We start from the raw sequence: 12,609 nt of genomic DNA, 5'->3' as shown, positions 1-12,609 counted from the left end.
TGACAAAGTCCTGGTTGGGGCTGAAACGACGCCAAAATATATATTGTCCTTAGAACATATTTATATGGCGCTTTGACAACATCGAGTGTGAAGTGTCAGATTTTGTTTCTCTAACACTTGTTCATAATTGACATTGATTTATGCTGATCAGTTGAAATGTGTATGTAGTCTGATTATATTTATTATAATGTGATATGGCAGGAAAATGTGATTGTGTGGAAAAACAGTGAATTGTTTAATTCCAGTGTAAAAAAAAAAGCTGGATATTGATAGAAAAGCTTATAATTTAACAAAAATTACATTTTACGAACAGTGAGATATAATCAAATGTGATGCTGTTTTGTGAGGTGTTCGTAGTGTTTCTCAAGTAACATTACAGTGCCCAGCTGAAATAATCTACTGATAAATCCATCCAGTCGTCCCATAGACTTTGAATGGATGTTTTGAACTAATTGTCTCTGTGATAAACCTCAGATATCTGTTTCTTTTCTGCTCGTCTCTGTCAGTCATTCCAGTTGTAAGTATCTTGTCCTGCAGTCAGTGCTCGTACTGACTCTCACAGACTTCGTGTCTATTGCAAGGTTTCTTTCTTCTGAATGTTTACGTTTACTGAATTTAAGAGAGAAAAAAGCAATTTCTTTTTACTTCTGTTTTCCCCTGTGTTTGTATTGCTTATTGCAGATAATATAGTAAGGTTTTAGTGACAAGTCAGTAGCTGGATTACGTTCTTTTCTTACCTCAGAAGAAAACAGAATGTTTTACTTAAAAACAAACAAATACACCGAACAACCCCAATGTGCTGTGTGAAATGTAGCTGTTCTGAGAGTTCATTTTGGAAGTACTTAGCCAAGTAACACAGCATCACATTGAGACTGTTCATGTAACATCAGAGGCCCTTCTAGCAAATATACAATAGAATTTATAAAAAAGAAAGAGAGGGAGAGAATGGGAAAAAGAATGCATTTCACCTCACATCTCAGCGAGTCGGATCTTAGAATAAGTCTGACCTTTGGGATTTGTTTTGACTTCCTGGAAAAAAAAGGTCTTTTAACTCTTCATTAACTGCCAGAAAAAAATAAAAAAGAAAAAGAAAAATTCTGCTTCATAAATTTCTCATGAAGCTTTTTTTAATGCAGTCATTATTTCTCATGGTCGTTGTCTGTGCTTTGATTCCTCTTCATATACCTAGGGAAAAAAAATAATGATATATCTTAGGTTTTAAGCCTTGTTATGTATGATTTAAAGGTTTTATGAACTTGTCCTCTGACCTTAACAATAGTAGGGAGCTATCAAGCCTAGAGGGCACTGTGGAAAAGTAGTTGTAAAAATGATAACGCTTGCCTTGTCCAAATAATGCTGCTGTAACATAAATAAACCATCAGTTCTAGTAAAATAATTTTGGGCTTGAATCTCCAGGGAAAGGGGCTCTAATTTAGATACCCTAATTGTTTGCACATCTCACGTTCATATTTTTGTTATTTGAAAATCTAAAATAGTATTAAATCAATCCTTTATTTTCAATGCTAAGATTCAGTATCAGAATGAATATTATGGGAGGGGTTTCCTGGAAAAAAGTTCTTTTGCGCTGTTGGATTCTCATGGTAGGGCAGACTTTTTACTATATTTTTCATATTAAAATGTGGGTCTAGGAAAGAAAAAGTTTATTAAGAGTAAACACGTTTTGAATATGCTCTGAATAACATCTGTCATCCAACCTGGTCTGCGTAAAGAACCTCCCAATGTGAGGAGCACTGTGCAGACTCTCAGTCCCACCGAGCTGCTGTCTGTCATGCCAGGTGGTTTCCATTGCCGTGCAGAAATGTAAGTTGCGTGCACGCAGCCTGATCTGGAGGTGGCAGGGCCTGGCTTTGCCTGTGACACAACTTGATTTGTCCCTGGGTGCCTGGCAGCAATCCTCTGCAGGCCTGTAAGGAATGACACGCCGCTGTTTGGGTAGTCCTGGCTTGTTCTTATAGCACAAGTGCTGATAGCGGGCACCCAAAGTACAGTGTTCCCTTCCATTCTGTTAAAATTGAGAAGCGATGGAGAGGAGAATTGCAAGAAGTAATGATGCTGTCAGTGTGTTCCCTGGACTGCACTTTCAGTGTGAAAACCTTTCGTTCTTTGCAATGGAGGTTTGCCTAGCAACTGTGTAAATGTATTTGTGTGCACATACATCATTTTCAGAGTTTGGCAGCCTAACTAAGCAAGGGGAATTTCAGAAGCAGAGAGCTATTTTCTTATCAGCTGTCTCCTAATGTACAGGGAATGCCTCACCTTCTCTAGGTCTATAAAGATTTCTATCTACCTGTTATAATGAAATAAAATATTGCCAAGTAATAAAATATATCTTTGAGATAAAATATATAGCTGAAATAGGAAACAAAGCCATTCTTAAAAGAGAAAGAAAATGTAACAGAAAAGGAGCAAATATAAGGCAAGTGAGCATGTCCTTTTGAAGGAGAAAGAAGCACTTTTTCAGTGGGGGAAGATTTTTGTGCTGTTGTGCAGGTTTGCCTGTTAGCAGGAGAATTAAGGAACGTGGTCTGGGTGCGCATAGGCCAGAAGGACTAAGTACAGCTTCAGGTTTCACTCATTTCTCTATGCAGTCTGCCATATCAAAGACACCCAGTGCAACAAACGCAAGATGGAACTCAGTGCATCTCATGGAATGCGCTGTGCTCCTGTGGCATAGGTTCATGTACTGCCTTACCTCTGAAAAATACACCATTAATGACCAGAGATGTTTCCACGTGTGATCTTGCAGATCTGTGGGGAAAGTATTTTTAATATTGTCTACAAATGTAGATTCTGCGAGATCTCGTATCCCGCAGCTGTTTGGTAGTTCCCACTTTCAGAATTGAAGCCACTTTAAGAAAATATGAAGTATGGAGCGTTAAATAAATGCGTAGGAATGTAGAAGTATTGGAGTTGGCTGTCATGATATATTTGTAAAGGGAGTAAAAATAATTACTGAGATGCCCAAGTAACTTTGTGGTAAACCAAAATATGTTAACAGGGCTGTGTGCTTGTTTAAACTTCCTTCTAATGAAGTGTTAGCAAACTTTGCAGTTAGATGTAATGACTATTTATATGAATCCGTTAATTAGTTGAAATGGATAAAGCTAAAGCTGTACAGATGTCCTCTTTTTCAGTAATGGGAATTAAATGTGTAAGACCTCAGCGGCTTGAGTTTAAACGAAAAATTATTTTCTTTCAACCTTTGTTTCTGTATCCGTAATTAATTCATCAAGGAGGCCACCCACGTGTAGGCTGCAATAATGACCTTTCTCCAAAGTCTCCAGTTTTGGGACGGAATGTAAATCTGTTAAACATCCCAACTTTGGTTGACAGAGAATTATTTGGCCGCTTCAAAAATACAGAACTTGGTTCTCAATGCTTCTGGTAGAGCGACGTGATCGATGGCGCATCGTCCTGTTGCTTCCACAGGTCGTCAAAAACGCATGAAGGTATTTGAATAAGTATATAAAAAAAAATAACTTTCAAAGATCAACACATTATTATTATTATTATTATTAGAGTTTTAAAGTGTGATTGGTCCTTTTTTTGCTGTTCTCTATTAACTTTTTATTGCATTAAAGAGGAATTTCCAGAAAACTGCACGCTGCTGCAGGTTTGAAAGTTCCTTTTCATTTGCTAATAACAATTGAACCAAACAAAGATGCTTATCGGGAACAAGAGTCGTGGTGAAAATTCATTCTAAAGCTAAAAGAGTATTCAATAATAAAGGTTTAACTACAGACATAATTTGACTGATCATTAACACCAGGGCTTTTATTTAGCGGAACAGCTTTCACAAAAGCTAATTTGATGTTCTAATGCTCATATATTTGGCATCAATTTTTGTTCACTTTTTATATCTACATGTATTACAGAAGAATTCTTTTTTATATATAAATATAAAAAGAACAACAGGATTCCCTCAGAGCATAATACTGTCTGCCTTACTTTATTAAAGGAGATCTGTTTTTTGTCAAGAAGACATTTTTGTCTCAGATAAATGGTTCAGGCTGAGCATGAGGCTGTTTTGAGTTTATGCTGGATTCTATTAAAAGGAGTGCAGTAGTTAATGCCACAGATTTATCACTTTTAGCCCTTTTCCACTGATGTTTGACCTTGGCTATAAGTTGGAGGAGGCTGTCTGGGGAGGTCAGCTGGAGGGGGCTGGGGTTTGTGCATTTGCCATAGGAACTGTGCTGGACGCTGCCCCATCTTCAGCTGTGTAAATCACCGGAGATCTTAAGTGTATGTGCACAGATCTCTTTATTATATAATACTCATATTTATAAATATTGCCAAAGTTATTTGTTTTTATGATGCTTAGATCATGCTTTCTTAATTTTATTAAGAGTAGGACCTGCATGATTAAATTTGTGTCCATTTTTATTTGGGTTACTTTCATGTTTTATTTAAAAACATGTCTCCGCTGGGATAAGTGGTGTAATTTGCCTCTAAGGATTAAAATAATTGAAGTCATAATTACTAGTGGCTTCTGTTCAGCAGCATGGAAAATGCAACGAATGAAGAAAAATATTGCATAGGAGAAAAAAGCTTTGGCTTAAGCTATCTCCTGCCCTGAGTGCAAACACTGCTTTCTGATAGCAGATGTAATGATCCCCTAGGTGTATGTCTGTTTCTTTTACAGAGTGAGATAAAGAGGACTTTATCCATCTCCTACCAGCTGCAGTGCTCTGCTGGACTGTAACAGAGCTGGTACGGGAGCTCAGTGGGTGCAGCCAAGGCTGGACTCCCCTTGAAAACTCTCTCAGTGTGACAATGTTTGGGCATCAGCAATGGGCAGAGTGGTGATTTTCATCTTGGGAGGAGAGACTTGGCGGTTGTTTCTTGTTGGTTTTGTTTTTGTTTGTTTAAATGGGGTTTCTATGTGTAATGATGGGGAACTCTGCAAGGAAGTTACTTGAGCATCCTTAAGAACCTCAGCAATGATGCAATTATAAGAGTAATGCAAAGATTTATGAACTTTTTTTCAATGAGAGACTTTGTAGGGCCTTCTGCTGTTAATAGCGCAGTGGTTAAGAGGCCTCTACCTTGGAGAACAGAGCTTGTTTGGACTGAAAAAAAACCCTGCAGCCTTGGGATTCCTGTGGGATTTGTCCCTATGCTTTGGGAAGCTGTGTGAGCTGCTTCCATCGAGCTCTCTGAGGGAGCGTGCACATGTTATTAGGCAATTTGTACAACTGGTTTTATTTCACAGAAAAATGTCCAGCTCCACTTTTTCCAGTGGTCAGAAGCCATTAACTGGTCAAAAGGAGCAAGCTGGGAAGTGTCAGCACTGGTTTAGGTGCCGCTCGCTACCCACCGATGCTCTGCAGCACCTTCCCAAGCTCTTAGCTGCCATAAAGTGTTTTCTGAAATCTGTGAAGCTGTGTGGAAGAGGCCTTGAATATCTCCTCTAGTACTATACATCTCCAGTCCTTACCTCCATGAAATCTGCACTATTTCATTGAATCATTGGAGTTGGAAAGGACCTTTAAAGGTCATCTGGTCCAGCTCCCCTGCAGTGATCAGGGGCACGTACAGCATTGATGAAGTTACATCCATATAAAGATCTTTAATACCAGAAATAATAAATTCTGGTATAAAGCACTTTATTACGTAAGCATATTTCTATTCTCTTTAAGTTATATATGATGGGAAAAACCCGTGCTGTGATTTTTGAGCCGGGCAGGCTCTGAGCTGGAAGGGCCCCATCCAGAGAGGCTCTGGCTGATGGTGTGCTGAAGTCCACTGCTGCAGTTCCTGCTGCAGGGTTCTTTTTTCTCCATTCTTTGTAGTGTTGAAATTGTAAAAAGTGATGTATGTTTTCCGTAACTCTCCAGTGCAGAAGCGTGGGGAAAAGGCAAGACAAATGTTGCAGTACAGTCTGAGGATTTAAACACAAGTTGGTGATTTAATGGAAGTACGTTCCTGCTTCAGGAACAAGGATTTCTTTCCATATTGCCTTCAAAAATATGAAGAACATTTCTTTAACTTCATCCTGTGTTGCATAGTGTGTTTCCACGCGTGTGCCTCACAATGAGGTATCTGCACTCTGTGGCCACAGTGCTATGGGGGTCACAACCAGAGTGTTGAATTCTCTGCAGTCCAAGGCTTTCCAGATTTTTCAGTAAGGAAGGTGGTTTTGTTGCTGTTTTTGTTTTGTCTTGGCTGAGCTCACCTGGGTGTTATACCAGTACATTCTTCTTCCTTTTATTTCTATCACAAACAATGGAATTGTAGTGCAGTTTGCTGTATCTGAAAATCAGCTCCTATAGTGAAAATGGCAGATTTGACAAAGAACGTGTAGCTTAAACACAAAAGGTGTTATTTCAGGAAGATGACCGTAAGCAATGATGATGAGGGTGGTGCAGTTAACATTAGTTTAAACATGACAACAAAGTACATGCTTAATTCATCCACTTTCCAGTCTGACAAAGGATACAGGTTGTAGTATGAATGGCTTTAGCAGTTACTGAGATGATGCTGATACCTACAAATCTCTACATTTCTCAGATTAAATAGTTTCATTTAATGGACTGGGTTTAGAAACCCTTCAGTTTGGTTTGTATGGCTGGTTTATGATGCTACTTTATCATGTATTTTTAATTAGTGAAATGTTTAGGATGAGTCTGTGTTACCTAGAAGTGGAAGCTGTGCAAAGATGATGTATAGAAGTTGTTATAGCAGTTTATATAGCCTGAGAAAAGAACACAGTTTCTTTGAAAAGCTCTTAGGAAGATCTCCAGACCCTTTGGTTAGTGGTTCTGGAATGAGCACGGAATGCTGACAACGGAAAGCAAAACCATAATTGTGCTTATGTGACAGTGCCAAGTAATTGGAACGTTTAAAGTAAGTCAGGCTCAGGCTCTGCATTCATATTACGTGACTTCTTTAAACATTTAAAGATGATTTCTCTTTTTGAAGCATAAAAATATCTTCAAATTATTCTGATATCTGTTAGGAATAGGAAGTATTAGAAACATTTTGGATTGTTTTCGAAGTAGCAAACAAATTGTTCAGAACTTGAAATGGGGAATTCTGTACTATTACCTCCATATTAAGATGGTGGTTCTTGCCTACTGCAGATACCATTTTCTTGAGTGCTTTTCTGGTAGATCTTCCTCGCTCTTAATTTAGTCTATAACATAAAGTAACCAAGGAATAAAATATTTCTTAAGCTTTTACGTGCTCTTGATCCACATGTCATTTGGTTCTCTTCCACTACTCTGAAGTATATCTTTTCCTTTACAAAGAATTAGACACTAGTGATGCTTTTAGTTTCAACCCCCTTCCATAGGCAGGGCTACCAATCACTGCATCAGGCATCAGTTCAGGCTGTCCTGGGCATTATCCAACCCAGTCTTAAACTCCTCCAGCAGGGATGGAGTGCCCACAACCTCTCTGGGCAGCTTTTGTCAGCTCCTCACCTGACATTTCCCCTGACATCTAATCTATGTCTTCCCTCTTTTAGTTTAACTGTTCCCCCTTGTCCTATCACTATCTACCTGTGGTTTTCCTCCTGCCTCTATCAGGTCTCCCCTGAGCCTTCTTTTCTCCAGTCTGAACAATCCCTGCTCTCACAGCCTCAGATTCTATGTAGCCATTTATACTTACTGTAGCGAAGAAGTAACAGTTCTCCAGTTTTGCTGATTTGAATAGGATGAGCAAATAGGGAGTGTAAGCTCTTCTTGGTGGTAGTAGGTTATTTAAATGTTTTTCACTCTTTATCTGAAAAAATTGAAGATTATTTTTAGTTCAGATGCAGTCTCATTTCAATTTCATTCCACTGTGTGTATCCTTTAAAACAAACCCTGTGTCAGTAACATGCTATGTTCAATTAAGCGTGTTTTTACTAATCTTACTGTGTTTCCATTAATATTATGCAGGTACTTGTCAGTGAGGACTCAGACAGTGATGGTATTGTGGCTCACTTCCCTGCACATGAAAAGCCAATTTGCTGCATGGCTTTTAACCCTAGTGGTAAGTTACTTTACTAATTTAATGCAATAGTTTAGTTGTTTTTTGTTTGTTTGTTTTTTAAAGCAAAGCACACATATACCTACTGCTATTATAACTGACCAGTTCTGTTCAGTGTTAGATGTTCTCTTCACTGGTGAATATGAATTTTGTAGACATTTCAAACCGATGTAGCTGTTAGGTTATGGTATGAATGAGTCCAGCAATTCATGTGTAGCAGAAGCTCTAAGGAAATGTGTTTTGTTTGCTCTCCTGCTGGCACAGCATCCAGATGTTCTGACAGGTATCCAGAGGATCAGCATGTTTCTTAAGTTATTCTACTCCATAAGTATTAAAATAAAATGAGTGACTTCACTGACACCGATTTCTAAAGGAACTTAAAGCAGTGTTACGTGTTTTGTTCTTGAAAAGGTTGCAGCTGTGTGTCTTACTTCTAAGTGAATCATCTCTGATCTGAAAATACTTCTAAGAAACTCCTCAAAAAATCCCCTTCCTCTCAATAAACGAAGAATAACCGTGGGTGGCAGAGATCTCATCTGTTCATAAATCTTCATGTGACAACTGACACGCTTATTATTCCATTTTAAGTCAGCAAAAAACAGTTGATTGCAGTAGTAGTGAAAGAAATGGTTGGTGAATCAACAGCTTCCTCCGGCCAAAATTAGTCATTTCTAAACAAAATGCCACAGGGATCTTGGGGATGAAGTCACATTTCAAAGAATAAAGCGAAGTGTCTGTCATTTACGTTTTTACTTGCAGTGACCAGTTGGTCTTATTCTGACATCCCATCTGTTATGTCAGAACTCTTTAGTAGTTGTGTGCAGTTCGCAGCATTTTCACTGTGAGTTTTTGACATGTAAAACTGTATTCTCATCTGGTTGTGTTTTCTTCTGTTACTTAAGAGATTTTGTTGTGGAACTCCCTGGATATAAGTGAGAATCAACCACGTCAATTCCAGAACACTGTTATTTTTGCTTTGTAGTGTGGCAGGAAGGGAATAAATACAATAGAGTCAAGTAATGCTGATTAAGTAAAAGAGCTGCTTAAATGAGAAGATTGTATAGATATTTATTTAACATTTTCTTAAGATAATTTTATGATTATATAAGTGTACGGCAGACAGCATTCATGCAAAAGCAAATTAATTTAACTGAATATTTGCATAATATTGGAGTGCTAGTATCATAATCTGGTGCCTTTGCTTTACTCAGGTGCTAAAATTAAGATCCTTTGTGTGTGATGTAGCAGACTGTTACCTGAGGTCTGATGGTGCCGTAAGGGATTTCAGGGGAAGATGCTTTTTCCAGTCCCTTATTTTTGACAGTTTGCAAGTACTGCATTACGAGGTATTTGTTTGGGGAATGATTTACAGCAAGGTACTGAATCACACTGCGTATCTTGGGTACAGAGCAATATCAGAACAGTTGAAAACTATTACCTCAGCTGCTTCCAGTATGAAAACAGCACTTCACAGTGTATCCTGGGTTCTTTATTTAGCTTCAAGGCAGAATTTCATTTGAAGCCAGTATTGTAACATCATCTTAATCCATTATGTCATGGTGTATTGCCAGTCAGCTGCTTTCATTACAAAGCAGAACAAAACAAGAAGTGGCTTTTGATACTGTCATCTTCTGTTGGCTGCTTGGACTGAAAAAACACCTTTACTCATAAGTCGAAGTGCTGTCTGTGATGCTGCAATAGGACATGATGAGTGCAAGCTGCTGCCAAAAAGGCAGGCAGTGATCTATTTTAGTGGACTGCTTTATTATCTGTGTATGATCAAATACCCTGATTTCATCATGTCTCATCTGAAAGGCTCATGGGATCTTCAGGTCTGTAAAAACTTAAACATTATATTAAAAAAAAATAAATAAACCACAAAGCAGCAACAAACAAACAAAACTCCACCACTGATGCTGGAAGCCACTGATGTTTAGTGGTTGTAAAGTACAGATGTGTGTGATTTCTGTGCGCCATGGCCAGGACAAGCTGTGTTCAGAAGGTATTGATTCCCAGTCAGATAATGCTGGGGGTTTGTGCTGTGTTCTTTCATACCAAACAAGGTGTTTGCAAGGGGTGTGATTATGAGCTATGAGGAATTAGCAGGACAAAAATTATGGATTTAGTTTTTAGAATAGTTCCTGAAAAGGAGTAATGTATTTTTTTTGTTGTTGTTGTAGAGGGGAAATCCAAGAGAAGGGAAAAAAAAGCTCACCGATGTCAGTAAATGGCAAAGTTTCCACAGTTTTTCTTATAGAAACCAAATAGAATGATTTTTAATTCCTCTGCAATGCAAATGAACGGTGCGGGTATCTGACTGGGTTGAGTGGCAACCAGAACTTGCTGTGAGTGTGGTCCTTGGCATCAGCTGCATTGCAAGTCTGAAAAATGAAGGAGCAAGCAGAGGTTGCTCTGCGCACTACTTCATTGCGCTCTGGAGATGTTTCTGTAATGACTTATTTAGATCCCCCTTTTGTTCAGCCACTGCTTTTCTGTTTTGGATGTATGCAAACACAGTAAACTTGGCATACAGTTAGCTTTTTTTTTTCCTTTAATTAGGTCTGTGTCTGCTCTGAAAATCCAGTTGTAAAATAGCGAACAAACTTCTGAAATACCATTGCTGAGTGTGCATAGAGGGCACTGTGGGTGTCAGTGAAAGGCAGCTGCTGCAGGCTGCAGTAAGCGTCGGGTCCACCCTCATTTTTGGCCAAAGGAAGAAGCCTTCTAACTTTTAGGAGGACTTTTAATAAAACCTTTCAAGAGGAGAGTTAAGTAATACAAGGAAGTGAAGTAATATTCATGCTCTGGGGACTCTATTCCTGTACCTCTGGCACACATGTTGATGTAGTAGGAACAAGAAGCTTATACTCACAAAGACTCTAAGAACGCTTACTTAAATTCACTTATTAAATGAAAATCACTTCAAGCTTCTGTATGGGTGCTTTTACTCAGCATTAGAATTGGGATGGTTTATTTGAGCTTGAATATTCACTTCCAGATGAATTCAAGGTTGGTTTATTATGCACGGTGTCCACAGAGAAAGGTAGTACAGTTTACTAATCAGCATTCTGCTAATTTAGATGTTTTTTTCAGAATTCATTTGTGTACATATTTTTCCTAATTACATTTATTCGAGGAAAAAACGTGGATAGTTTCTCTGTGGGTCCAGGACCAAGGCTGTCTTTTATAGGATCACAGCCAATACACCTTGGCTGCACAAAAATAACCGAGGGTGTTGCTAGATAAACTGAGTTACAAATAAGTCATCTGCATGATTGGTTATTTTTGATGAATATGTTATGTGCTTTGTTTGTGTGGTTTACAGGACCACAGTCTTAATCCCATTTTGCATGCCACAACTGTAAGATATTAAAGACATGAGTTATGTACGAACAGTAATAATTGCGCATCCTCTAAGCGTTTTATATTATATAAAACAGCAGTATTGACACGAAGCTTTGTCTTCATCATGACTGAATTTCTACTATATTTAAAATCTACTCAGGATAAGCATTCTTACAAGATTTTTTTGGTTATTAGGATGTTTTTCTGTCAGTATAACGTTGTGCAAGAATTTGCCACTGGTCTCCTAATCCATATATATATATATATATATGCATATATACACACACACACACACACACGCACACACACACACGTATAAAAACCAACAAACCACACAAACAGAATGTCACAATCAGTGCAGAATTGCAGAAGAATCGTATCTGCTACATGATGGAGATCAAGAGGAATTTATTATGTAGGCTCTGTATGAAAATGCCTTGGACTAAATTTTGGAAGTCCACAAAAGGAAGGGAATACACTATAGAGGATTACTTAGTTTGAGGAAAGTCTCCAAGCTTTTAACGTGATGGTGAAGGTCTGCCAGGAATTGTAAGCGTATGCAGTGTCTGAAATAGGGAGAGGAAATGAGAAGAGGGAAGGGAGAGGATTAAATGCTACCAATTAGAATCAGTTGCTCAATGATAAACTGGATTAAATCTAAAATAGAGTGTGTCTAGACTGGAGACTGAAAGAACTGTACAAACATCCTCATTTTACATTATATTGTATTATTTGATGTTGTAACTTAGGAAGGAGGAAAAAACCTCACCAATTCTGATGTCAGCCATAGTCCATTAAAACTAATTCACTTTCTTCCATCGTAGACATTGAGATGGTTGTTAGTCACTGTTGTTAAAGTCAATAAATACACTAGTCTGCACAGGCCTCTGGCATGAGCTGCTATGGAAATTTCTGTATTCCGCTTCATTTAAGCGTTTTGGGGTTTTTTGCTATTCCCTTTAATATTGGTCCAAAGCATTTGTTGTGTTACTTTCATGTAAGGTCTCAGGACTCAAGTGAGGCTGTGGGTGCAAGTATCCCAGATTGAGAATTAAGACTGAAACGTGATCTGGGAGGCGTGAGGACTTCAGCCTCTTGTGTTGTGTAAGCCATCCCAAATACAAACCTCATAGGGTATGCATTGTTTGGATCTAAGATTTCCATGATTAAAAGAAATGGTGGTGGTTGTTATTATTATTTTTCAATGAAAATTTGCTCCCCACCCCCAAAGGAAAGCAAGCATTTCATTTTGGAGGGCAGCGAGAT

At 38.4% G+C, this 12,609-nt stretch overlaps 1 protein-coding gene across 9 annotated transcripts in view; it reads left to right on the top strand.

Annotated features, from left to right (window-relative positions):
* The window catches only part of BCAS3 (BCAS3 microtubule associated cell migration factor), a 301,481-nt gene that overhangs the window by 60,006 nt on the left and 228,866 nt on the right, over positions 1–12,609 (top strand). For all 9 annotated transcript variants that reach the window (XM_072353527.1, XM_072353531.1, XM_072353526.1 and 6 more), the window contains exon 13: positions 7,908–8,001. In XM_072353527.1, the coding sequence (XP_072209628.1) occupies positions 7,908–8,001 (94 nt within the window). The remainder of the gene's footprint in view (positions 1–7,907; positions 8,002–12,609) is intronic.

This window comes from Excalfactoria chinensis, chromosome 19, assembly GCF_039878825.1.
Source record: "Excalfactoria chinensis isolate bCotChi1 chromosome 19, bCotChi1.hap2, whole genome shotgun sequence".
In the NCBI taxonomy this organism is placed as follows: Eukaryota; Metazoa; Chordata; class Aves; order Galliformes; family Phasianidae; genus Excalfactoria; species Excalfactoria chinensis.
The sequence above is the reverse complement of the archived record's forward strand: the minus strand, read 5'-3'. Positions and strand labels throughout refer to the sequence as shown.